Source organism: Gorilla gorilla, chromosome 17 (assembly GCF_029281585.2).
Source record: "Gorilla gorilla gorilla isolate KB3781 chromosome 17, NHGRI_mGorGor1-v2.1_pri, whole genome shotgun sequence".
Taxonomy (NCBI): Eukaryota; Metazoa; Chordata; class Mammalia; order Primates; family Hominidae; genus Gorilla; species Gorilla gorilla.
The window spans coordinates 74,255,843-74,282,307 of record NC_073241.2 but is presented as its reverse complement, the minus strand read 5'-3'; the positions used below and the strand labels follow the sequence as shown (position 1 = coordinate 74,282,307).

The window sequence follows — 26,465 nt, the reverse complement described above, 5'->3', positions numbered from 1 at the left end:
TTGCCAAGTTTCAACAAAAATCTTGTTTAACTGATAGATGAGATTGGAAAAAAATAGTACTGATTTCAGCACAGTCAACAATGTACTTTATTCTTTTGAATCTATGTGTACATGAAATATTCTTTATCCTACAACATCTACTAACAACAAGTATTGAAACAAACTGAATTCAGAAAGAGAACTTTAAATTACTTATCACAAGTGCTTAAAAAAAAACCCAAGATTTTCAAAAACAAGTATACAAACTCAATTGCTTGGCTCTCCTTAAAACACTATTAAAAATATTTAAATCAGTATAACATTTTGATAGTAACAAAAATATTTTTGTTTCATTAATAATAGGTAAAATGAAATTTAAAATTATTTTAAGAATATAATGTATTTCAAGTTTATCTCATCCTGTTAAAGTCTGTATTTAAGAAAAAGAGGGCACATATTTTTAGTATGTATTTAAATGGTGTGACTATTCAAAATTATGTTACTAATATCACTGCATGATCAAAAATCTGGAGCCCACTGCTTTAAAGTTGTCCTTTCTTTTTCAAAAAACTCCTCGAGAGTTTATTCACTCACTTGGTATTTAATCCTCAAAGATCTTCACTTTCTATGGCCTAGGAAGCATTAAAGCTTCTTGAAGACAGCATGTGTTGCCCTTTTTCATACCCTTCAAAACAAAGAACACAGTTCCTGTGTCATAGTAGATGTTTGATTAATATTTCCTGCTAGATTTTTTCAGACTGTAAACTCCTAGAGCCCAAATCCTGGAGAGCATTCATCTTTATATTCCCCAAAACACCTTTAATTGAGTTGCATGCAATTCCATGGCAGTGAGGGGTGCCCTATCCATGGAGAGCTCCTTGAATGGGATTTAATGCTGACATTCTTTATTTGATTAGGCAATTCACAGGTCCTGGTCTATAGGCTTCTCTGACCACAAGGAAATAACGCCAGTTATTTCATGGGCCCACGGGTTAGACAAACCACCTGGGACTTTGGACAGATAATGACAGTGGCGACTCATTCCAGAGATAATCTAAGCTGAGTGAAAACATCGCTAGGTTGCTCAAGGGACTTCTAAGGAGGGCAAGCCAGATTCTGGCAGTCCTGAAAAAACTGGGCAAAACAGAGACCTCAGAAATAAGAGAACCAGCAAAAGATGAGATTATAGCTCCCTGTAAGGTGCATCATGAATATTCATCACAAGGGGTTGCCCACCATGGATGAACAGAGGAGTGTTTTAAGTCTGGGAGATTTTCTGGAGATGCTATTTATTTGTCAGCCACTTATAAATAGTCAGCTGGGCACGGCGGCTCATGCCTGTAATCCCAGCACTTTGGGAGGCTGAGGCGGGCGGATTACGAGGTCAGGAGTTTGAGATGAGTCTGGCCAACATGGTGAAACCCCATTTCTACTAAAAATACAAAAAGTAGCCGGGTGTGGTGGCGCACGCCTGCAATCCCAGCTACTCAGGAGGCTGAAGCAGATAAATCACTTGAACCCTGGAGGCGGAGGGTGCAGTGAGCCAAGATTGTGCCACTGTACTCCAGCCTGGGCAACAGAGCCAGACTCCATCTCAAAAAAAAAAAAAAAATAGTAGCTTCCTAGGCTTTTGGTAAGGAGTGACTTGGGAATGGCAGCATTGGTAAACTGAGAAATACGAGGGCATTTAGCCGTCCTCTGTTTCATTCAACTTTGGCTTTTGTTTGTTGTAATATGGATCAAGTCCCAACACACTGATGAGACAACATGGAAGGCTGGATAGAAATGTAGTTAACGCCAAAAAGTTTGAAGCTACATCTGTTGAGTCTCACAGCATGCCAGTTGGTCACACAGTGGGGGTGGTTGCACCCTCTCAAAGGGTTCTTTATATTTCTTTTTTCTTTCCTCTCAAATGTGGTATCACTTTATCCTTAACCATAAATACCATCTCTTATATAATACCCCAACTATTGTGCATGCATGTTCTTACCTGATTGTGAGACATTTTCTTTGTCTCTTTAAAACTTTGAAAAAAAATACAGGGAAGAACAAAGAACCATATAGCAAACATGAACATAGGAAAATTTCCACATTTTAAATATTTAGGCTCAGATAAAATAAGTCCTGTTGACCATGCTAGAACTTCAAGAATTACATATAACGGTAAGTATCTCTGTTTTGTTTTTTTCCTGGTCTTAATAGTAACTGCATTTGTTTATGTATTAGCTAGCATACTTGGCAATCTGATGGAAAACATATTGACCAGGACATTAGAAGAATGAGGTTCCGATCTTAGCTTATCACCCCTCAGTTCTGTGTCTCTAGACAAATCTCTCAATTTCTTGAAAGGACCCTTGCTTCTCAATAAACATAATTCTACAAAAGTCATATACCTCCAAGTTTTCTGTGCTCTAGGTAAGACATCCTCAAATCCTTCATCTGTGTTTCCTATCAGATGAATTCTAGATCAAAACAAATGTTTCATTTTGATCACTCTCTGGAGATTATATCATCTGCTAAAGTTGATCTGAGATTTTAGTGCCTAGAATTGAACTGATTTTCTAGATATGAAGCGGTTAGTACAGAAAAATTGGTTTGATTATTTTCTGTGATCAAGGCACCACATTTATATTAAAAAAAGCTACATTTTTTAAAAACTGCATTTTTTTTTCCCCAACAACATTCTATGTTGGCTCGTGTTAAATGGAGGCTCAATTAACTCCCTTAAACACTTTCATATAAACAGCTGCCAACACTGGCCAAGGCTATGTGGAATTGGGTGTTAAGCTTAAATGCAAGCCTTCTATTTAAATCTGCAAAGTTTAATTTTATTAACTTCATGAATTAATATTCTAGTCTGTTGTGAAAATTTTGAAACTTAATTTTGTTTTCTCAAAGAGTTCTCAGATTTTTAGGAATTTTCAAAGGGCTCGAATACTCTAAAAGTTAATGCCTGTCCTTTTAACTACCTCTGGGCTGGATTCAAGTGACTAAAAGCCATGCTATCATTTTTTCTTTATTGAAGTTTTTAAAGAAAAAGATGTCAATTTACAAAATTAACTATCTTTGTATTCTCCCTAAAAACAACAAGCAATTCACACCAATTGCTTTCGACTTTCTCCTGTCTGTCTGGTTAGTAGATGATGGATGAACCACAGAAACAATAATTTTGCATAGCCTACAGGTGTGTGTGCCCAACACTATTATTTCTGTAAGTGTCAGAGAGGATATTACATCTGATGTTGAATAGGGAAAAAAGTCTTGCATTTTTCTTTTATCCAGAGGCAACTCTTCTGCCCTAGTGAGAAAAAAATAAAAGAAACAACACAAAGCAATACCAGGCATTGTTCCAGTGCTCCCAAATTTCCACTGGAATTCAGTTTATAATTCAGTCTTAAAGCTTTTCATGAACACTTCATATCTTTGTATATTCCACCCATTCTTTAAAAGTCCAATTAAGTCCTCTTCCTAAAAGCCATGCATGGACTCTCACTTCAGCATTCATCTGTTTGCTCCTCTCTATGTTGCCTGTATCTCTCTGATGGCACTTCACTTAGTCTGTCCTCTATTATGATTATGGGATTAATCTATATTAACACTCTTCTTAAACTGTATTTTTCCTAAGGGACAAGGACCATGTCTTAGCCCTTCATATTCATGCTTGGAATAAACATTGATTCAGGCCCAGTTTTTGCCAGGCACTGTACGGGGCATGGAATCTTGTGCCTTCCCCCTAGTGAGCAGCACAGAGTCTAGCTGACTTACTTGAAATCAATCTATGTGACTTGACTTAAACAGCACTTACGATCTATTTTGTAAAGTCTGTGTTTGAGGCATGAAAGGATGTTTTTGGAGATTCAAATCACTGTCAATTAAATTAGGTCCTCACATATTTCAGCTGTTCCCTACTCCGTTCAGAGCACCATTAACTGAAAGTCTCTCAGAACCAAGTACTGTGAAATATAGACCAACACCTAAACTTCATTCCATAAGAGAAGTGGAGTTTCAATGACAAAAACATGGACTAAAGCAAGTTTGGAATTTATTAAGAGTCACCAAGAAAACCAGCTTGAACATTTAAGGACATTAAGGATGTTAAGAACGTTAAGATTGACTGAAACGATGGGTCCCCTGGAAAAGGAACACATGTACATATTATACATTAGAGAGAGAGAGAGAGAAGCCGGGGAAGGAATGGTCTTTTTTGTTGTTTTTAAGTAGACTTTTATAGAGCAGTTTTAGATTCATAGCCAAATTAAACTGAAGGTACAGAGACAGAGGTTTCCCATATATTCCCTTGCCCCAGCACATGTATAGCCTCCACCATGAATGGGCTTTTCATTGCCAAGCATGTGAATCAGAATCATAATGGTTTATTATGGGAGAAGGGTCATATGCTCTCTTGGCAAATATATATACATTCACATTCTGAGTGCTATACTAGGAGTTTTTTGAAAAAAAAATTGCTTTAACTTTTTCTTTTTTTCAAGTATAAGCTTGAACAGACTCAAGACGGCAAACACTCCCTCCTCAATTTAAGATTTGACAATTTAAGAAGAAAAAGCTCATTCATCATCTTTCCCTTTTAGAGACCATAAATTATTGGCTCATACACCATGTGGCTTGGATTCTAGGAAAAGTTAGTGTAAACAAATCCAAGTTACAATGCGTGGAGTAGGAGAGTGAGTCATAAACAAAACACAGAGATATGCTCTCATATAAATAAGGGCCTGGATCATCAGCTTCCCAGAGTCTGCTTCCCATTAATTACACAACAAAATGAACTTTCCATATGTAAAGCCCAAATCACTTAACTCTGGCAACTTGTAAAAGACAAAGACCAGGATTGTGACTATGTAGGCACTAACAAAACTAGATTTCAAAATAAAAAATGTCCTCTCAAAATATCTTCAGGCATTGGAGAACAAGAAGATGCCCTGGAGGAGAATTTTTGAGTAACAAAACTATCCCCAGGTACTCCAGGAAGACTGCTTAGAGGCTGATATGGTAGTCAGCCTCTGAATTTATAGGTAGTATCAGGCATATTCTCTTTTGTTCTGAGTCCTGTCATTTTTCTGATGCTGGCTATCCCTGGATCCCGGCCACACAGTGTTCACACACATTGCTGGGACCACTGAAAAGTTACCATTCCTTCGATCAGTTCCTTCTCTCTGTCTTTTGAAACTATCCATTGGTAGCACTAACTCACATTTCCTGATTGTCTCATGAAGACTATCTGGTCTCTTTTAGTTTAAAGAGGTATCAAGGAAAACATAATTCCTGGGGAAGAGTGTTCTTCAATAGATCAGACACTCCAAGAGAGAGGGAAAGTGAGGTTTTTCCTTATGTTCCTTTCAAAAGCTGATTCCATAAAATAAACTAACAGAGTTAGTTCCAATGGACATTAAAACAACAGATCTTAAACTTTAGGCGTCCTGGATAGGGGAAAGAGGACGAAAAGGACTTTTACTCTTTACTAGTTGTGGGGGTGAGGAGGTAGCTTTCAACCATTCACAAACTCACGGACTATTTTTGTAACAGCTATGCTTTGTATCATACCTTACACCACACAAGGCAAGTAGAATGCATTGCTCTTGCCCTCAAATGAAGGCAAAGGGGGAAGGAACTAACATTTTTTGAAAACCTACAGTGTATATTGCAGTATTTCACGTATTTCCTCATTTAATTGTGATTACAACCACTTGAGGACCTTGATTAGTGTCCCTTAGTTTCTCTACAGTATAGAGATGAAAACCAAGTATTTTTTTCCTAAGAGCACACATCTCAGAAGTTGTGAAGGCAATAATTAAAGCAACGGCTGCCTCATTTCAAAGCTAATTTCATGCTATATTTCCTTAAGAAAGCAAAGAAGACAGGGAGCTAGAAAAAGACTGATAAAACCTGGGTTTCCTCATTAATTTTTACTCTTGTCTGTATTGGAGTGCCAAATTTCTCCGAATTTCACCATCTCGAAGGCCTTTTCCAACCCCCTAAATTCCATAATTAAATAACAGAAGATATTACTGCAGATGACACATCATTGCTGCTAGATTAACTGTTGCTGCACATTGTTTTGATTCTGCTCCAGTTCAATGCCTTCAATGGCTCCCTGTAGGGAGCCAGACATTCAAGGTACTGAGAGAAGCTGGTCAGGGTTATGAAGAAAGGTAGGAGGCAGGGCATGGTAAACACAAGAGACTATGGCACATTTAATGGGGAAAATTTATCCTATTCCAATCAATTGTTCCCAGTTAAAAATCTGAGCCCAAAGATGACACTTTCATAAAGCCAGAAACCTTGATTATTATGTAAATCTTCTGATGTTCATAAACTGCTAATTAATTTTTTAAAATTTATAACCTTCCATAGGCCAACCAAAACACAAGTGTAGACAGCAATTTGGCCATGGCTGTCATTTTGCTATCATTGCCGGTCAGAATAGTCACCCTGCCTTATTCTAGACTTTTGGGTACTCCATCTTCTGATCTCAAATTTCCTTTCCAGACTCATCTGCCATTATTTCCATATAAATGCTGTATTCCTATCTCCTAGCTTCTGTCTGCTTACCTAATTCAGTTTATCTTTAGAAGTCCATCTTAACTCTTCTCTTCCCAAAAGAGAAATCTCTTAGTACCATTCAGTTGAAAATTCATGACCAACCAATTGCTGAATAATAGTTTTCTTAGTATCTCAGATTGTTATTCGATCTATTCATCTAAAAATACTATTTGGTCATCTCATGTTTTGGAGGCAGGCCTTCCCATGTAGTGTTAAAGCTCCTCTGAGTCAGGGGCTAATCTTCTATTTGTATATATCATTCATAGAATTGAGTGCAGTGTGGCAAGTTCTTAAAAAAAAAAAAGGTTGACAATTTTTAACAAAGTCTTACAGATGTTTGAATAAGATGAGCTTGATATAGCCACTAATGCCCTCGAGGGTAGGGGACTTGGACTGTGTCCTGAGATAAGAGTATTTGGAAGGGGGAGTGAGGATACATATCATTTTCTAAAGGATAGTTAATGGATATTATGATCTAAGTCATCACATGGCTAAATTGTGACTTCACATGATTAAATCCTGACATGAGATAACTTTAGTTCTGACATGAGAGGGTTTCATAAAATACTTACATGTTAAGTTTTGAATATGTGATTGGTGTTTTCATCTGCTATTTCATTTCTTTCTTGCTCCTGCCTAGAAGGCAGAAATCACTTTTCTCATTTCATTGATGAGAAAACTAGAACTCAGAAGTCTCAGTGAGACTTTGTGACTTACCTAAGGGGATGGATTAAAAAGTATGGCAGTACTATAATGAGGACACTGCAATAACCCTGACCCTTGAATTTCAAATCCAGTTTCACTCTGCCTCAATGTGGTGGCCAGAAAGAGTCCAAGTTTCCAAGTTCCCAGTCAGGCAATATTTGTAACCCTTCTGGTCTCAATTTTCTCATCTGCAACATGAAGTGTTTGGCAAAAGTCCCTTGTAGTTTATTGTAATCCAGGTTTGTCTAGTCTGTTCCAATTGAAGCAGCAGGAGGAGACTCCTTGGGAGGATATGTTGGGATGACTCCAGTGTCTCCCAGGGAAAGAATGGAGAGAGCAGACAGGTGAGTGATCTCTCTCTCTCTCTCTCTCTCTGTCTTTGTCACACCTGTCTCACAATCCTTACTCTATTCTCTGTCCCTGCCTCCTTTCTCTCCATGCCTCTTCTCTGTCTCTCTGCTGTCTTAGACTGACTACAGCCTGCCTGGACCACTCAAGATCATTCTTAATGACAGTCATTACATAGTTCTTCTGCATTGCCTGAGACCATTTCTGCAGCAATGAATGGGAAAGATTTTGCCTTATCACCCCCTACTCCTGCAGCTGGGCTCACTATGCCAACTTTATTGGAACCAAGAAGTTTTTCAAAAACTCTCCATTAATTACAGAAAACCCAATGCACAATGCCCCCTTCTCATGAACACAGTTGCTTTCAGTTGCCACTAAATTATCTCGCCACCATGACACCAACAATCTAATTAGACTTCTGGAAATGGAAAGCGCCAGTGAACAAGGCAGGCACCACACTTTCATCTCAAAACTGATCATAAAATATTTGCACCCTTTCATTCTTTGCCACATAAACTCTGCCCCATAAGAGTCTCCTTCCATTGTCTCCCATTTATAAAGAGAAGCTTGAATATTTGATATAAAATGAGTATATTAATAGAAATCGCTTCACGTATGGGAGGTTTTCTTTTCCGAGTGTGAGGTCATTACAATAATCGCACCTGACTCCCTGGGCGTCTGATGCCTCACAGCCAAACCTACCACTGGGCTTCAATGGAGGTGTGAATGATACTATCACTGGGAAGAAGATAAAACGTGTTATTATCATTACTCTATTTTTAAGAGGGTCTGACTGTGGCATGAGGTGGTTGGGAGCATAATCTGTATGAAGCATTCAGAGAAGATAAATTGAGTTAAACTTCTCAAGACACAGCACTTTCAAACCTGTCATTAAACCTCTGTATTTCCTAAAATCTCAGCTCTGGAGAGAAAATAATTAGCTAAGTGAAGTCCAGGCATGTCTATTGAGTATCTTCTAAGCACCCAGCATCGTGCAAGATTCCTGACATTCAAATAAGATTATGAGTTGCTTAACAGCAAGGCTCCTGTTGCTTCTCTTATTTTCATTCCATACATCCCAAGGTTTTGGGAATTGAGATGCCCAATACTTACTGAGTGAGACAAAATCTAAATAGCAAATGGTTGCTGCCCTAGTGAAACCAATACTCTGGCCACAATGCAAGACTAACACATACAAAATAATTAAAGTACTGCATAGGCTGATGCACTCTCCCGTTTTCCATTGAGTGGCTTATCCTGAAACTCTCACAGAACTTCTGAGTGAAGGAAGACACATATGCGTGCATATTCCTTCTTCTCTGAATAAATACACACTTTGGTAGTGCAAGTACAATGCCATATAGGCTGAATCTTTAACTCAAGAATAATCATCTTCAATACGCTGGGGGACTAACTAAGGGCTGGGCTGCTATTAATGAACAAAGGAGGCTGGAGGGCTGCCAAGTTGTTCTAGGTTGCCCCATCTGGTGAACTTTCTTAGGATGGTTTGCTGCTTCTGGATATGATATAGAAACTGAAGGAAAATCACTGCCCCTTAACTCTAATGAATATTAGAGTTCATACACTCTTGAGTGTACCTTTTCATGAACCAAACACGTTTGTGCAGGAAACAGTTGTTCAATACACTTTGGCTAATATTTAGCAATTACTTATTGTTTGCCCACCTCAGTGCTAGGTAAAGTTGAATAAGATCTGGCCACAGGGACTATGCGATCCTCTGGTCCACTGTGGGACACAGGTGGAGCACAGACACTGTATTAAATGTAGGAATCAATGATCAATGAGCTTATAGGGAGCCAGGGAGGCACAGAGGATGTGGCATTCAACTTGACCTTGTTGTGGTTCTCAATATGAGTGTCAGGGAAGGCTCGTTAGAGCTGAAGGCACCTATGCTGAGGCTTGAAGAAGCATCATGAATTAGCCATTCAAAGGGCATGAGAGGTGGGCAAGGGGGAAAAAGATAAAAAAGTTCCAGGGAAGAAAACAGACAACATCAACAATAGCAGCAGCAAAAACAGCACCCACTTATCAAACTCTTACTATGTGTCAGGTACTTTGCTAAACTTTTCCCAAGGATTATCTCCATTATTACTCACCACGATCCTTGACACTAGGTCATATTCTTTTCCCCATTTTACAGACATGAACAGTGAAGTCTTGAGATCACCTAGCTGGTGAGTGGAGCACTGAGATTTCAACACAGGCAATATAAAGCCAGAACACATGCATTCAACCAGAGCATTTCATGGCCCATGTGTGGTGTGTAGAAAAAATGAGCCAAAACTTAGAAACAAGGCAAATGGAAGGAGACAAGTCCTTTTGGGCCTCCCCAAGGATTATTAACAGTCCAGGAAAATGTGCCCTTGTTGGGCTTGCTGTCCACTGCTGATTAAAGGCTTGGAATCTGCCAGCTTCTTTTTGGAGGGGAGGATGGATCTTGCTCTGTCACCCAGGCTGGAGTGCAGTGGTGAGATTTCGGCTCACTGCAACCTCCGCCTCCCAGGTTCAGCAGGTTCAAGTGATTCTCTTGCCTCAGCTTCCAGAGTAGCTGGTATTATAGGTGCCCGCCACTATGCCTGGCTAATTTTTGTATTTTTAGCAGAGAGCAGGTTTCTCCATCTTGGCCAGGCTGGTCTCGAACTCCTGACCTCGTGATCCACCTGCCTTGGCTTCCCAAGTGCTGGGATTACAGGTGTGAGCCACTGTGCCTGGCCTATATTTTTTTATTTTTATTTTTTTTTAGTAAAGACGGGGTTTCACCATGTTGGCCAGGCTGGTTTCGGACTCCTGACCTCAGGTGATCCATCTGCCTTGGCCTCCCAAAATGCTGGGATCAGGCATAAGCCACCGCACTTGGCCAATCTGCCAGCTTTTATGTTAACTTGTGGACTTTTGCCTAGCAAAGAAGCAAATGATTTTTGTTTGGTAGAAGAGATAAACCACGAGGTTATGATTTTATTGCCTGTTAGGACACTAACGGAACAACTTGCTCTATACGCTTTCTCCAGTGCCTGCATTCTCATAATGCCCTGTTGTCTAATTCTCCTTTGGGCTGGCTTTACCACCATGCTGTCTTCTGCATTAAAGAGTTGAATGAGCCTTTGAAATAACTTTAGTTTTTTGAAAATAATACTGTGGCAGTGGAAATCCCAAAGGAGTTGAAATTTGGTTGAGATTTCCAAGGAGATGAAGCTGGGGCAGAAGGCAGGGCCAGATTCTGGAAGGTTTGGTGCTTCCCTGGGCTTCCCTTGGCCATAGGAGAAGCTCAGCTGCTCTAGGAGGTTCAGATTAAATCAGAAAAGAGCTTATTTCTCCCTTAAGAGTGAAAATAACAACAAGTTTTGGAGGTTTTTCAGAAGGCTTTTGGTGTGTGATGGGGAAACACAGAAGCTTCCAACCCTGCCGAGTCCCTTGGTGGCCCAGAGCTGCGGGAGGGAGTGCCTTTCATGCACGTGCCATATTCAGCACAGCTTTCAGGACAAACGGGCTCATTTTGTGAGGCTTCAACATGAGCCCATAGGTAGCACTTTTCAGACAACTTGAACGATTGCTTTAAATTTAAGCTTTGTTTGCTCTGGATCTTCTTTGGGAGGTTTTCTACTAAATATTTTAAGTGATTAGACTGGGCACATAGGAATATATTTTACAATTTGGAGACTTCTTCAATGTATATATTTATGGTCCCTGGATGTTCCAAATCCTATTAAATTGCACCTTTATTTCTCCTATTTTGGTTCTTCTAAAGATAAGATTTTGGCTGACTTGACCTGGTATTTTGGTTAGGGGCTCCAGGTCATCATTCAACATAACAACAAAAGAAGTAAAATAAATAATTGCATCATTCTTAAATTCCTGTTCATTGCTCTTTTTTGTAGCTGGATATTACTTCATTATTCTGGGCCCCTTCCCACAGATGGCAGCTGGCTAAGAGAAAACTCAAGTATCATAGAATTTGGGAGCTGAAAGCAATTTTCACATCATTTTGTTCTAGCTACTAGTATACTGAATTTCATTCTGATTTCATAGTATTAAGAATTCCCACTATTATTTGTAATGGTAATTAATTTTTCAAGCTTAAGGTTTTGCATCTTGACTACAGGTATCAGTTAGTTCTGATTCGACTGATGGCTGGGCTAATAACAAAACGATTTCCCTAACATTAGTCCCTGCCATGAGAAGCAAAATGCCTAAAAATTTAACAGACTTATGAAATTTAAATATTTTTACTTATTCATGGGCTCTGGCAGTTTTAAACATGGTGATAATATAGTTTGAAATAATAATGGATTAGCCTTGATACAACAGATAGAAGCTAAGAGCTGTGCTCACTCTACTTCCTTGTTATCTCAAACTGAGCTATACCTCGAGCAGTTGAGATCCAATGATAGCATGGCTGATACACGTTTGCTTTTTCTTTTTTCTCCTTAGACTTAAGATTAGAGAATGTTGGTGTGTATGTGTTTGTGTGCATGCGTGTGTGAGTGTGTGAGTGTGAGAGAGAGAGAGAGAGAAAAAGGATATACTTGTCTTCCCATTATTGCTAGTCTAGTCTTTCAAGCGCAAAACCATACAGATTTTGTCGCCTTGATGTTTTACTGAGTTCTTACCACCATTTGGATTCTACTTATTCGTATAGACTCATCTTAAATATAAGGGGAAAAAACATGTTTCTGAAATGAAATCACAGATTCTCTATACATTACGTGATCTCCCTGAGAAGTTAGTTCAAAATCTAGAAAATCAGAAAAATCAGCCTGGCTTATTCAGGTATGGATTATCTGATATGATTATTAAGTCACGATTGGGCTAGTGTAATAGAAGTTGTTTCAAATTATGCCTCACTTTGAGCAAACTTTAGTGGCGCTTTTACTGCATTAGCCCTAATTACTCACAATAATGATGCTGTGCTCCCTTGAATCAGACCTCCTTGGCTGCACCAGGGGACTGCAGCTGATCAATAGCTATTGAGCAGTTTGACCACCGAGGCTGATCTGTTTGAGCACCTCCGGCAGCCACTGCCATCCTCCCTCCCAGTAGCTCACAAACTGACATGTTCCCAGCTCGCCACTCTCTCCTGCATCTTCTCGATGGCCCCCTTTTACAAATCAATAATGTCATAATCAGTATGTCTCTGAGACTCTGAGAAGGTAAAAAAATTGCCTGAAACAAAAAAATTGGGGGACCCATATAACACATGCATATATGCATACAAGCTGGAAAACACATATTTGTAAACCCCTGACCCATATTCATTTCTCCCATATTGTATTGTTGATAAAATAAGGTGGGAATGTTCCTTTGTTGTACTTTTACCAAAGATCACCTATTTGAAAAAAGTACTGTTCTTACTACAGGTTGATACATTATTTGGCAAGTATTTTCCAGCAGCCTACAAAGTGCCTGTCAAATGATTTCCATTTAATTGTCATTATGCCTATAATCCTAGCACTTTGGGAGGCCAAAGTGGGCGGATCACCTGAGGTCAGGAGTTCGAGACCAGCCTGGTCAACACGGTGAAACCCGGCCTCTATTAAAAATACAAAAATTAGTTGGGCATGGTGGCATATGCCTGTAATCCCAGCCACTTGGGAGGCTGAGGCAGGAGAATCGCTTGAACCTGGGAGGTGGAGGTTGCAGTGAGCCAAGATTGCACCACTGCATTCCAGCCTCGGTGACAGAGCAAGACTCCATTTCAAAAAAAAAAAAAAAAAGCAGTTTCAAGATTGAGTATGTTTTTCTCAGATGTCTCTCACAATATTTAATGCTGTAAAAGCATACAGCTACTGCCTCTCAACCATTTGCTTCACTCAGTGATTATTTACTGAGCATGTACTATGTGTCAGGAACTGTACTAGGTATTTTTGCATCCACTCTTTTTTTTTTAATTTTTTATTTTTTTTGAGATGGAGTTTCGCTTTGTCACCCAGGCTGGAGTGCAGTGGCGCAATCTCGGCTCACTGCACCCTCCGCCTCCCGGGTTCAAGCAATTCTCCTGCCTAAGACTCCCGAGTAGCTGGGATTACAGGAGCATGCCACCACACCTGGTTAATTTTTGTATTTTTAGTAGAGGTTTCACCATGTTGGCCAGGCTGGTTTTGAACTCCTGACCTCAGGTGATCCACCCACCTTGGCCTCTCAAAATGCTGGGATGACAGGTGTGATCCACCATGCCTGGCCTGCATCCATTATTTCTAAATAAAATTTCTAATTAATTGAATTACTTCAGTACCTTCTTATCTCAATACACGATTGCTTAAATTTGTTTTATAAGCCACCTAGTTTAACACTTCTTTCCTTTTTTTTTTCTCCCTGCAATTGTCTGGGTTTCCAAAACCATTCTGTAGGAATGATAACCTATTAGAAAATAAGCTGATCCCTGCCTTAAGCCAGAAGTAATTCTACCTTGCTTATAGTGAAAGATGAAGAAAGGCGCTCTAAAGAAAAAAAAATCAAGTGAGTTGTTTCATCAGAAATACATATTACTGTACTATATATGTTACTATATTTCAAGCACCTAATTAAATAAGATCAAATCCAGAAACTGTTAACTACCTACTTTGTGCTTGGCTTTGGCTAAAGCTATCTATCTACCCCATCAAATTATGAGTTTCATTCACTGTTCTCCAAAAGAAGTAGAAGTCCATATTTATGGAGAAAAAAAATCTGCCTTTGCTCATGTTGGGACTATGACAGAAGTGGGAATCCACTGGAAATCAGGCAGTAAATCAGGAAATTTGGGTTCCAATCCAACTGTATGACCTCAGGCAAATCTCTGAATCTCAAGAGGCCTCAGTTTCTTCACATGTAAAACAGAGCATTGGCCACAAGCCCAGCCTGTGTGTTCCTAGCTCTCCCAGGTTTGTGGGAAGCTTTTTATCTGTGGGGAGTGAAATCTCAGGAAGGTCTGTCTTCCAGCACCTGGGGTAGATATCTGGCCTATTTCCCCCCAAAAGTCCAGCTCAACAGCCAGAGACCCGGAAATGGACCAAATCTGTGAAATTCTCATGAGGGTCTCATTTAAGTACTGCCAAAAATAAACAGCCCATTCTTGCATCCTGCAACAGGGGAGTCTGGGCTCAGCTCTGATTACCAGGGAGGCAAGTATGAAAGTATAATATCACCTGTTTCTACTGCCCATTTGGCATATTTGTAAATTATTTACTGGATGCACTAGAGGAGGCAGGCCCATATAAGCACGTGATCCCAACAATAAGTTCTCTTATACTGAAGGGAAAGAGTGCAGGGGAGGAAAATGAGGGACCACCTGTCTTTGGCCTCAGAGAAATATCTGTGCATGGCCGGCAAAGGTGGAAACACAAAGGCTAATTTCTCAATCCATAAAGGGAGGTCTCCAGTGCTTAATCGACAAGGTTGAACAACCACTGATCTGGGTGGGTGCAGACCATAGCCCAAATCTTTTGCTTAAGCCAAATGATGTCTTTCTTGAAGTCAGCCACAGCACCAGTTCCCACTTCCAAGACTCTGCCCAACTTGCTCCCTTTGTTTGGACACCCTCCCACCAAGGTGCTACTAATCCATCAAGTCTCAGGAGTAACTTCCTCTGCATTTCTCTGTGACTTTCCCTCCTTTGTCTTCTTCTTGTACTCCTCACTGGCACCATTTACCTGGCCATTCCACCAAAAACTTTTTGTTTCACACCAAGTGAAGGCTCATGATCATATTGGAGAGATGACCCCATTCCTTCAGAGCAAGAGTTTTCAAATGGCTGGAGAGAACACCATTTCCAAGAGATGTTAGGAGACAGTCCCAGAAAAAAGGGTTGTGTGTTCAGATATGATTGTGTAATTCGGTGTCTCCCTCCTGCAACCTCCCAATGCACATTGGTCAACGCAAGGCCCTGGAAAGCCCTGCAGGAAGGAACCAGGGGTAAGGCAGCAGCTTTTCCTACACCTACTTTTCCATGAAAACATCCTTTATCACAAAACACCTACTAGTATTTTGCTGAATTCAATTGGGGAAGTGTCATTCCAAGTGTTTCTTTCTGTTATTTCAACTGGGCTCATTTTCTAATCACCAGTGATTTCCACGAAGGAGGTACGTATGTAGACAAGTTGAGTTCTTTGCTCAAAGCAAACTGCTAAATTGAAAAATGAATTTGGACTAAATATTAAGAATGAGTCTCTTCTTGGGTTTCTAACAGGCCTTTCTAAATGCTGCAATGTGCTTGCCACATTTACATTAATATGTTAATTCAAGAAATATGTATGTAACATTGTCATGCTGTATGTCAGCGAGATAGCAAGAATCTAAACGGTTGACTCTGCCTCTGAGGTATGTGCAATTTTGTTACATGGGAGAAGTTGCAGTCTATGAAATGAGGGGAACTGCATGGTAGAGATTCTGGATGTCCTGGAGGAGCTGTGACTAGCTGGGTTTTAAGGACTTGTAGGATGTGATTAGGAATTGAGTAAGGCTGTTTCCAAGTTCAGGTGTTAAGCCAAACCCAAGGCCTGTCTTCCTGGAGGCAGGGATGAGACTGACACAGTGGAGGTGGGCACAGGGGCTGGTGGGAGGCACTGTGGGGAACAGAGGTGGAAAGGACCAGGCTGTGGAGAACTTGAGATATCTAAATAAGGCATTTATATTTTATCCACTGTTGGCGAGGACTCTGGGAACTACTGAGAAATTCATCAATTCATGGGTAGAATGTATCAATGCATCAATAAATCAGTGATTACTGTCTTTCAACCCTGATGAGCAAGGGAGGCAGTGAAATGCACTGGTTGAGAGCATGGGCTTTGGAATCCTGACTGTCCACAGGTTCTTGGGGCAGGCTTCTTTACTGTTAGCTTCCTCTTCTGAAAATGAGGATACAACTGTTTATTTTATGAGTTACAAGAAATAACATATATAAGGCCCTTGATGCAGAGATTAGTAATTCCTAAGGCTTGATAAAGAGTGATTAATAATGTTAGCATTTAGTTGCTACTCAGTGGACCCATATTAGAATGAAGTGAAGAGCTTTCCAGAGTACCCACCCCTCCATATTCCCAGGAGATCTCCTTCTTTTCTCAGATCTCCTCCCACTTCAAAGAGCCAGTGCTGAAACAGCTCCCACGTTCAGAGTCTAGGGGAGGATGGCAAAACAGAGAACTCTTACCTGTATTCAACAGGCCATTCTCAGTGGGCTTTCTCCACATTCATCTTCCTTTTGGTGAACCCAAAGCATCTGAAAAGTGCTCACCTGCATCCGACGTTGCTGCAGATGCAGCAAGGAGAGATAACACTGGGGCTGGTGGAATTGTAACACTGTCAACTGCGGCTGGCTTCTTCCTGGTCATCATGGTGGGCACTGAGCCTTCGTTCTTACTATGCACCGCTGTCTGGTCCACTTTTAAGTGGGGACTTGGCATCCCTAAAAAATAACAACCCCAAAGCTTTCAGTCACTTTAAGGGAACAGGAAGATAGACAACATGTAACCTGGAAATGATCTGAGGAAATGGTCAAATGATTTGAACACCTCCTCCTGGTACAACAAGAATGAAATTTTAAAATGCTTAAAGATAAAAAATAGCTATGACTGGTTTTGCTTTTGTGGCTGAAGTTAGGAGTGATGTCATTCTAGGTTGGCTGCCTGGAAGTGGTGGGGTCACAGCATAGGCCTAATGAAGCAGAATAATCCATCAGGTGCCCCTTTGCCTTCTGAGGATGTGCATTTCCATCTTTACAGAGGCTGTGCTGTGTACAGCATGAAGGGGAGTTCAGAGTGGAAGAGACATGGCTCCCACCCTAGTAAGACTTCTCATCTCATCCAGCTGGGGAAAGAAGACTGAATGAGAAGTAAAAATTGGACAGCAAGCTCGTGCAGGCTTGTGTTTTACTTATCCTAGGTGTTTGGGGAGTTCTAAGGATGTAGAGATCAGTGTTGAAAGAAGTGAGGAAAGGCTCATGCTGAAGCTTCAAGGATGAAGGAAAGGCATTTTCAGTAAGGGCATAGGCTAAGGCATGGGTGGGGAGTAAACATGATCCAGATGAGGCCAGGATGCCGGAGGTGGAAGATGAACTGTGGGGATTAGTGTGTCATCAGCCTGTAGGGTAAGGAGAGCTGATTTGGGGGCCTTTGAGTGTCTGGTCATAACATGCATCATATGTCATGTCATGATGATGCTGAAAAGCCTGAGGAGTCAGGAGGTGCCCCTGTAAGGGCCTAGAAATTTCCTGTGTAACAAACAGTAAGAGCTATTCTGCATTCCCATTTCCTGAGCTTGAATCTAGGCTCTGCAACTTTCCAACTCTGTGATGATGAGCAAGTTACTTAATCTCTCCAGGTTTTAAACTTCTTTACTTGTAAAAATGGGGTGGTGATGATACTACCTTGTAGGGGCTGTTGTGAGCATCCAACAAGTCAATCCATGTAAAGAGCTTAGAACCGTGCCTAGTGCATATTCCGTGCTATAAAAGTGCTTAACATTATTATTATCCCTATTATTGCGACTATCATTACTATGACCTGCTGCTTCCTCAGAACCAATGGTAACCAGCAAGCAAAGGGTCAGTTCTTCTCCCTGACATGACTAAGAATATATGGGCACCTTCCCTCCAATCCCAATGCAAAAACAAGGCTCTCTAACTCATCCAAATGTAAGTCAAGAGGCTAAGGCTATGTGAATCCATTTCAAATGGTTACCTATTCAGTTTCTTCATCTGTAGGCTACATAACACTAACAGCAGCAACAACAAATTGGGCCTTACCATATTGGTTCTTGACTCATTTTTTCTATCCCAACTAACCTGACTGATCCAGTCCCCTCCCAGAGTAACACTATCTCACATAGTGAGATCAGCTTCTCTTGGGCCTCGTGGCAACCCTGTGAAGCATGTAGTGTGGATATTACCATTTTCTCAATTTTACAGATGAAGAGAACACATTTCTAAAAGGTTAAAGGAGACCTGAACTCACTCATACAGCTATTAATGTCAAAGCTGGAAGTTTCCAGGTAGCCAGACACTAAACCCAGGGATCACATTGGTCCACCTGGCCAAACTCTAATACCTGATCATGACCCCAGTCTGCTGACAGCATGTTTCATGCTGAGGATGAAGAGGCCCAGTATCACACCTGGATAAGGCATCTGTAACTACCTAAGGAAGACAGTCATGCTGACGTTTACCTCCTTCCTTCCTCCTGTTCTCCATTCCAGTCTCTGAAACTCCCAGTTGTGATACCATGAACAAAAATGCCATTTATGCTTTTCTTGGAGTTTATATTTCATAGCACTTTGAAGGTGGAGATAGGCAAACATCAAATTCTATGACAGACAGATTGCAAGGCACAACCATCAAGAAACTAGAAGGTGTAGCAAGTATGTATAATATGCCTTGTTTGTAAAATTTGCAGGTGTGCTCATCATGGGCTAGGTACAGACATATTTAAAATTCATTCAAAATCATCTGTAAAGCGACACATCCAAATAGGTAACAGTGGTTATTCTGAGGAAGGAGAGCTCAGAGACTGGTAAGGAAGAGGGAGTGTTTTTACTTCTTAGCCGTTCTTTTTTTTTTTTTTTTGAGACAGAGTCTCACTCTGTCACCCAGGCTGAAGTGCAGTGGTGCAATCTTGGCTTACTGCAACCTCCACCTCCTGGGTTCAAGCGATTCTCCTGCCTCAGCCTCCCGAGTAGCTGGGACTACAGGTACCTGCCACCACACCCGGCTAATTGTTTGTATTTTTAGTAGAGACGGGGTTTCACCATGTTGGCCAGGATGGTCTCGATCTCCTGACATTGTGATCTGCTCGCCTCGGCCTCCAAAAGTGTTGAGATTACAGGCATAAGCCATGGCGCCTGGCCACTTCTTAGCCTTCTTTATTGTTAATATTTAAAAAACCCACAAATATGTATTAAACTTTTCATTCCTTTCAGAAAACAAACACAGTTTGGAAAATATCCAGAAGCCTATGGGCACTGGGGCAGAATGACTGAGGTATTTTCACAACTTGGCTGCTAAAAAGTCTGATAATGGGCAGAGCAGGCATGAGTCTGATGAAAATTTCCCATTTTGGTACACTGCACCACCATGGCATTCCCACCGAATGGATGGAGGCAGAATTTCCATGGAACACCTCAGGAAATATAAGCGGTTAGATTTCTATTGCATAACAGCTCCTCTGGAAAAACTCACTGATAAGTCTTCTTTATACCTGTGGACACAAGTTGGGAAAGTAATTCTTTGTTCAAATTATGCTATGCTTGGGGCATGAAGGCCATAAACAGGATTAGCAGTCAGATATTTAACTCCCACTTGGGAGTAAACGGAGTCAAGTCACTTTAATTGTACCCATTTTTATGCAAATGCTCACAATCCAAATTAGTCTCAGTCCACATCAATTCATTAGAGTTGATCCAATCAGATCTCTCATGGGTGTACTTTGCTACTCAAGTGTTCATGTTACAGAATATACTAAAAGTAATAAAATGATATTTAAAACATTCTATAATTTAGATGGTCACTATTAGCTCTCTTGAAAACCCTAGATCCTTTAGAATTTTCTAGATTATAGTACGGCTTTCTAGTTACCACCCAATGATTTCAAAAACAAATTAAAAAAGAAAAAGAAAAGCCGGACATTTTTCTCAGCCATTTTTGGATTTTGAAAGGATAATGGAAACAATCCTAGAAATAACACAACAAGAATATTAAGTAAGCTTTAAACAAATGATAATCTATGAACACTCATTAATCCACAAAATCTGTCTGAGGGCAGAGGTGTCAGGAGACGGTGACGGGGTACTGGTCCTTGGGAGAGTGCATTGGGCAGGCTGGCCACTGGAAGTCTCTTCATTACCCTTCATTCCAGGTGGTGACTGATATTCTATGATGAGCAAAAGCAAAGTTGGGGGCGGGGGGGCATTTGAAACGTTTCTTCCCAGCATGAACCAGGCTTCTATCAATGGGAGGGAGATTTTTGATGCTAGAGGGTGATCATAAAGAAACCCAGATTTAACCTTGTACGGACTGGACCATTGAGATGTAGCACCACTGCTCACACAGAGACAATCTGTAATGCCACTGGTGTGCTCTGGGAAGGGATCACTGTCTCAAACTCAGAAAGTAGACTGTATGGATAGCACCCTTGGTAGGCGTGTTCAGAGCATCCCTAAACCCCAACACGAGACAAACTGCACTGAGGATTGCCTATTTGGAGGCCAGTAAGTTTTTAAAGAGGAAAATAACAATGCTAATAACTTTGTGGATCCAACATCTGTTCTTAATTAAAAGACACAGCCGGGAGGAAATACAAAAAATTTAAACCTATAGGAAAAACATTCCGCTATAACCTATTGACCTCTATTGATAATTTCTTTTTTTAAAAAAAAGTCTCTGAAACTGTGCTGTAGCCTATGTAGAAATAGTCACTCATTTTCAAAGGTAATTTCTCATAGACCACTTATCCCCTCAAACCTCTACCTGCACACCGTGTTTGCATTAGGGACTTGATTTATGGATTCCTGCTCCTTCGATGCAGAAGCTGACTTCCTGTTGCCTTGGTTACTTGGAGCTCAGTTCAAGGTTAAACTACTCCCAAATCAAAATCAGTGGCAGGCGCTGCATCTAGCGGCCAGGTTATTGACTGCCCCAGGATGCGAAAAGGTCAGAGACCAAAGCATTGTTTACTACCTTAAGGGTAAGTCAATAGCTTCAATATTTCGATTCTGTTTCTTCCAAAGTAGTAGTTGCTGCTCAATTACCTCTTCCCCAGGTTGCTCAAGGTCACAGAGGTCATGAAGGAAAAGTAGGGTCTATGGTGGCTGACTTTCCCAGGATCCCTTTAATGAGCTCTGCAACCTTGGATAATAAAAACCAGCCTCGCCTTAGAGAAGCTGTATGTTGTTCCATGGTTTATAAAGCTAGTTATCTACTTTATATCATTTCTCTATAGGAAGAAAAACAAACAAAAATCTTTGTGGGATGGCTACTATTTACTACCCTTTCCTAGATAAGAAAGTCAAGGGGTTCAGAGAGGTCATGTGATCTGTCTAAAATCACACAGCTGTAAGAGGTGGGATGATCTAGATTCTCTGATTCCCAGTTGGTTCTTTGTTCTGCATAGTTTCTTTAAAATAAAAGAGGTGATGGAGTCATCACCAAGGGATCCATATGCAATTCATTTTGTAACATCCGCTGCAGAGCACAATATATCTGGCAGATAGTATGTGATTAATATAGGCTTGTTGAACAGTTTAATTAATTTTGTAATTCTAAGATTTGCAAATGTAGATATTTCATGGTGAGAAAACCCAGGCTGGCATGGTGGAAGAGGCTGACACCACTGGGATGGTTGGTCCCTTTAATCATCTTCCTGGCTCCCTTTACACTGCAGAAGACAGATTTTGGCATAGACTGGGAGTTATACTGAGCAGTTAGTGGTTTTTAAGCTTGCAAAGAGCTTTGATATGCATTATGCTATTTGTCCCTTGCAGCATCCCTGTGGATGACAAGAGGCAAATGGTAAAACCTAATTTACGAACAAGGAAATAAAGGCACAGAAGACCAAGTGATTTGCCCAAGCTCACATATCATATGTGTGGACGAAGCGAAGCTGAAATCCATGTTTCTTGACTTAATTCAATGTTCTTTCTTTCCCTATAACAAATAGACTTTTGGGTAAACCAGTAAATGACATAGTTTTCACAAGGAAAAAACTACTTTTGAAAACTTGATAATAATTCCCTCGCTAATATATTGGTTGTCTATTCAGATTATTCTATTGTTCTTTTTTCTTGTTTGCAAATGAACTTCATTCATGGCAATAAGGGGAATCGACATTATAGAATAAAGTGAATCAAGTAATAGATAGCCGTAGGTTTTGGGAAATAATATTTTTTTGTGCCAAAGTCAATAAAAATTTTATTTTTAAATATGGCACTGGTCAAAACAATTAAAGGCCCTTTTCCCCAAGATTTACATTCTAATAATTTTTCTGTAGCATAAGGGTAGCTGTGGCTTTTTATAAGGGCAATGAAAGAGCCTAAAGCACTTTTTAATCATCAGAAGACAGAGCCTCTGCTACTATTCATATGGCATCTTTGGGTGAATTAGAAAAAGGCAAATTCCAGGTGAATACAGCTCCATGGACTCAGAGCTTAGTAAAGAGAGGGCACCTTTGGGCAAATTAGAAAAAGACACAGCTTTCTGTGTGCACGTGAACCCCAGGGTCTCATAGCTTGGGGAGAGGAACACAGGATGGATTTTATCCCCATTCTCCCCCCATGCCAGGCACCTGTGAACAACAAACAACCTGCTTAATCAGAGGTGGTGACCCTATCAGCATTAGTTTTATGTCAAATAAGTTTTACTTCATTCTAGGATGAGTGAAGAGATGAATGAAGGAAATTTATCATCATCACCTTCATTCTAAGATAAATTTCACCTTTTAGGATGAAGGTTACTCTTGGGCAGAATACTATTTACTGAGTCTAGAATAAATCATTTGGAATTTAACAATTATTTGAGAGTTGACTAGCAAAACTTGGAAGTTGTGATCTCTGTCTTCACAGAGATGGTTTAGAAGTGGAGAAGAGGGTAAGACAGAAACACCTATAAAATTGATAAACCAAACAACAAAGGATGTCCAACGAGTCCTTCACAAATTAGGAGGCAAATGAGATCTCAATGGGATCTGAGGTGACCTCCTTTCATCCATTTATTATTTCAATGTTTATTAAGAACCCATAGGTGACAAGCACCATCAGGCCTCAGGAACTTGAGTCCTTTCTGAACAGAGTCAACCATCCACTCAGGAAGATACACACAGGTACAGAACTCTCAATATTAAAAGTTGGGTAGAATTCCACAACTAGAAGCAGAAGGAGGGCCTGCCAGGGCTGGAAAATGACCAGAGCAAAAGCAGAAATTACATTTCTTTGTGCAGCTGCAAAAAGAGTGCTTTGGATGAGTTGTAAAAAAAACAAATACTGAGCTATGCCTGGAAAGGCAGCTGGGAAAAATTAAAACCACATCTTCTTGTCAGGTAGAGTTCAGGCCTCCTTCCCATTTGTCGTCTCACCATCCTGAACATACTTCTGTAACAGAATATACCTCCTGTTTCATACTTATTTGTTCATTTCTCTGCCAATTCTTCTAGGCAACTGTAAAAGTTTTGGGGTTACAAACCATGTCTCACTTCCTGTTGGTTCCCCGGCACCTAGCTTGGTAGATACTAGGTACTTAAAAATGTTAGATGGACACATCTATCATTCTAGGCTCAAACCTTTTAGGAAACTGCACTAACAACTTTAGCCTACATATTCCTCTATTCTTAAACTCTTTTTTTCCATTAAAGTGTGTATAGTATACATGCTATAAAATATAGCAAATAGGTAAAGAATATATTCTCTAGAGTGAGACTGCTGGTCTTACTAGCTGTGTGATCTTGGGAAAGTTACATTAGCTTTCCATGCCTCAATTTTTTTCATCTGTTAATGACGTTGTTGTGTGGATTAAAGGAGTTTACATATTGGGGTAAACAGAAAATAATGTTTCCCCTCCAAAGCTGTCCACATCCTAATTCCTAGAACCTGTGAATATGACAAAGGTAAATTAAGATTGCAAATAAAAATTAATGCTGCTAATCAGCTGACCTTAAGATAGAGCAAGTACTCTTAATTATCTAGATGGTCACAATACAATCACAAAATCCCATTCAAATGAAAGAAGGCAGAAGAGAAGAGTTAGTGAAAAAGAGATATGATGACAGAAACAGGGCAAGAGAAAGCAAGAAAGATCCAAAATTGACACCCTAACATCACAATTAAAAGAACTAGAAAAGCAAGAGCAAACACATTCAAAAGCTAGCAGAAGGCAAGAAATAACTAAGATCAGAGCAGAACTGAAGAAAATAGAGACACAAAAAACCCTTCAAAAAATTAATGAATCCAGGAGCTGGTTTTTTGAAAGGATCAACAAAATTGATAGACTGCTAGCAAGACTAATGAAGAAGAAAAGAGAGAAGAATCAAATAGACGCAATAAAAAATGATAAAGGGGATATCACCACTGATCCCACAGAAATACAAACTACCATCAGAGCATACTACAAACACCTCTATGCAAATAAACTAGAAAATCTAGAAGAAATGGATAAATTCCTCGACACATACACCCTCCCAAGACTAAACCAGGAAGAAGTTGAATCTCTGAATAGACCAATAACAGGCTCTGAAATTGTGGCAATAATCAATAGCTTACGAACCAAAAAGAGTCCAGGACGAGATGGATTCACAGCCGAATTCTACCAGAGGTACAAGGAGGAACTAGTACCATTCCTTCTGAAACTATTCCAATCAATAGAAAAAGAGGGAATCCTCCCTAACTCATTTTATGAGGCCAGCATCATCCTGATACCAAAGCCTGGCAGAGACACAAACAAAAAAGAGAATTTTAGGCCAATATCCTTGATGAACATTGATGCAAAAATCCTCAATAAAATACTGGCAAACCGAATCCAGCAGCACATCAAAAAGCTTATCCACCATGATCAAGTGGGCTTCATCCCTGGGGTGCAAGGCTGGTTCAATATATGCAAATCAATAAATATAATCCAGCATATAAACAGAACCAAAGACAAAAACCACATGATTATCTCAATAGATGCAGAAAAGGCCTTTGACAAAATTCAACTACCCTTCATGCTAAAAACTCTCAATAAATTAGGTATTGATGGGACATATCTCAAAATAATAAGAGCTATCTATGACAAACCCACAGCCAATATCATACTGAATGGGCAAAAACTGGAAGCATTCCCTTTGAAAACTGGCATAAGACAGGGATGCCCTCTCTCACCACTCTTATTCAACCTAGTGTTGGAAGTTCTGGCCAGGGCAATTAGGCAGGAGAAGGAAATAAAGGGTATTCAATTAGGAAAAGAGGAAGTCAAATTGTCCCTGTTTGCAGATGACATGATTGTATATCTAGAAAACCCCATTGTCTCAGCCCAAAATCTCCTTAAGCTGATAAGCAACTTCAGCAAAGTCTCAGGATACAAAATCAATGTATAAAAATCACAAGCATCCTTATACACCAATAACAGACAAACAGAGAGCCAAATCATGAGTGAACTCCCATCCACAATTGCTTCAAAGGGAATAAAATACCTAGGAATCCAACTTACAAGGGATATGAAGGACCTCTTCAAGGAGAACTACAAACCACTGCTCAATGAAATAAAAGAGGATACACACAAATGGAAGAACATTCCATGCTCATGGGTGGGAAGAATCAATATCATGAAAATGGCCATACTGCCCAAGGTAATTTATAGATTCAATGCCATCCCCATCAAGCTACCAATGACTTTCTTCACAGAATTGGAAAAAACTACTTTAAAGTTCATATGGAATCAAAAAAGAGCTTGCATCGCCAAGTCGGTCCTAAGCCAAAAGAACAAAGCTGGAGGCATCACGCTACCTGACTTCAAACTATACTACAAGGCTACAGTAACCAAAACAGCATGGTACTGGTACCAAAACAGAGATATAGATCAATGGAACAGAACAGAGCCCTCAGAAATAATGCCGCATATCTACAACTATCTGATCTTTGACAAACCTGAGAAAAACAAGCAATGGGGAAAGGATTCCCTATTTAATAAATGGTGCTGGGAAAACTGGCTAGCCATATGTAGAAAGCTGAAACTGGATCCCTTCCTTACACCTTATACAAAAATTAATTCAAGATGGATTAAAGACTTACATGTTAGACCTAAAACCATAAAAACCCTAGAAGAAAACCTAGGCATTACCACTCAGGACATAGGCATGGGCAAGGACTTCATGTCTAAAACACCAAAAACAATGGCAACAAAAGCCAAAATTGACAAATAGGATCTAATT

The 26,465-nt window shown here is 40.1% G+C and overlaps 1 protein-coding gene across 2 annotated transcripts in view; it reads right to left on the bottom strand.

Annotated features, from left to right (window-relative positions):
- The window catches only part of SETBP1 (SET binding protein 1), a 387,462-nt gene that overhangs the window by 12,754 nt on the left and 348,243 nt on the right, over positions 1-26,465 (bottom strand). For both annotated transcript variants that reach the window (XM_031003701.3, XM_055368701.2), the window contains exon 5: positions 16,817-16,987. In XM_031003701.3, the coding sequence (XP_030859561.2) occupies positions 16,817-16,987 (171 nt within the window). The remainder of the gene's footprint in view (positions 1-16,816; positions 16,988-26,465) is intronic.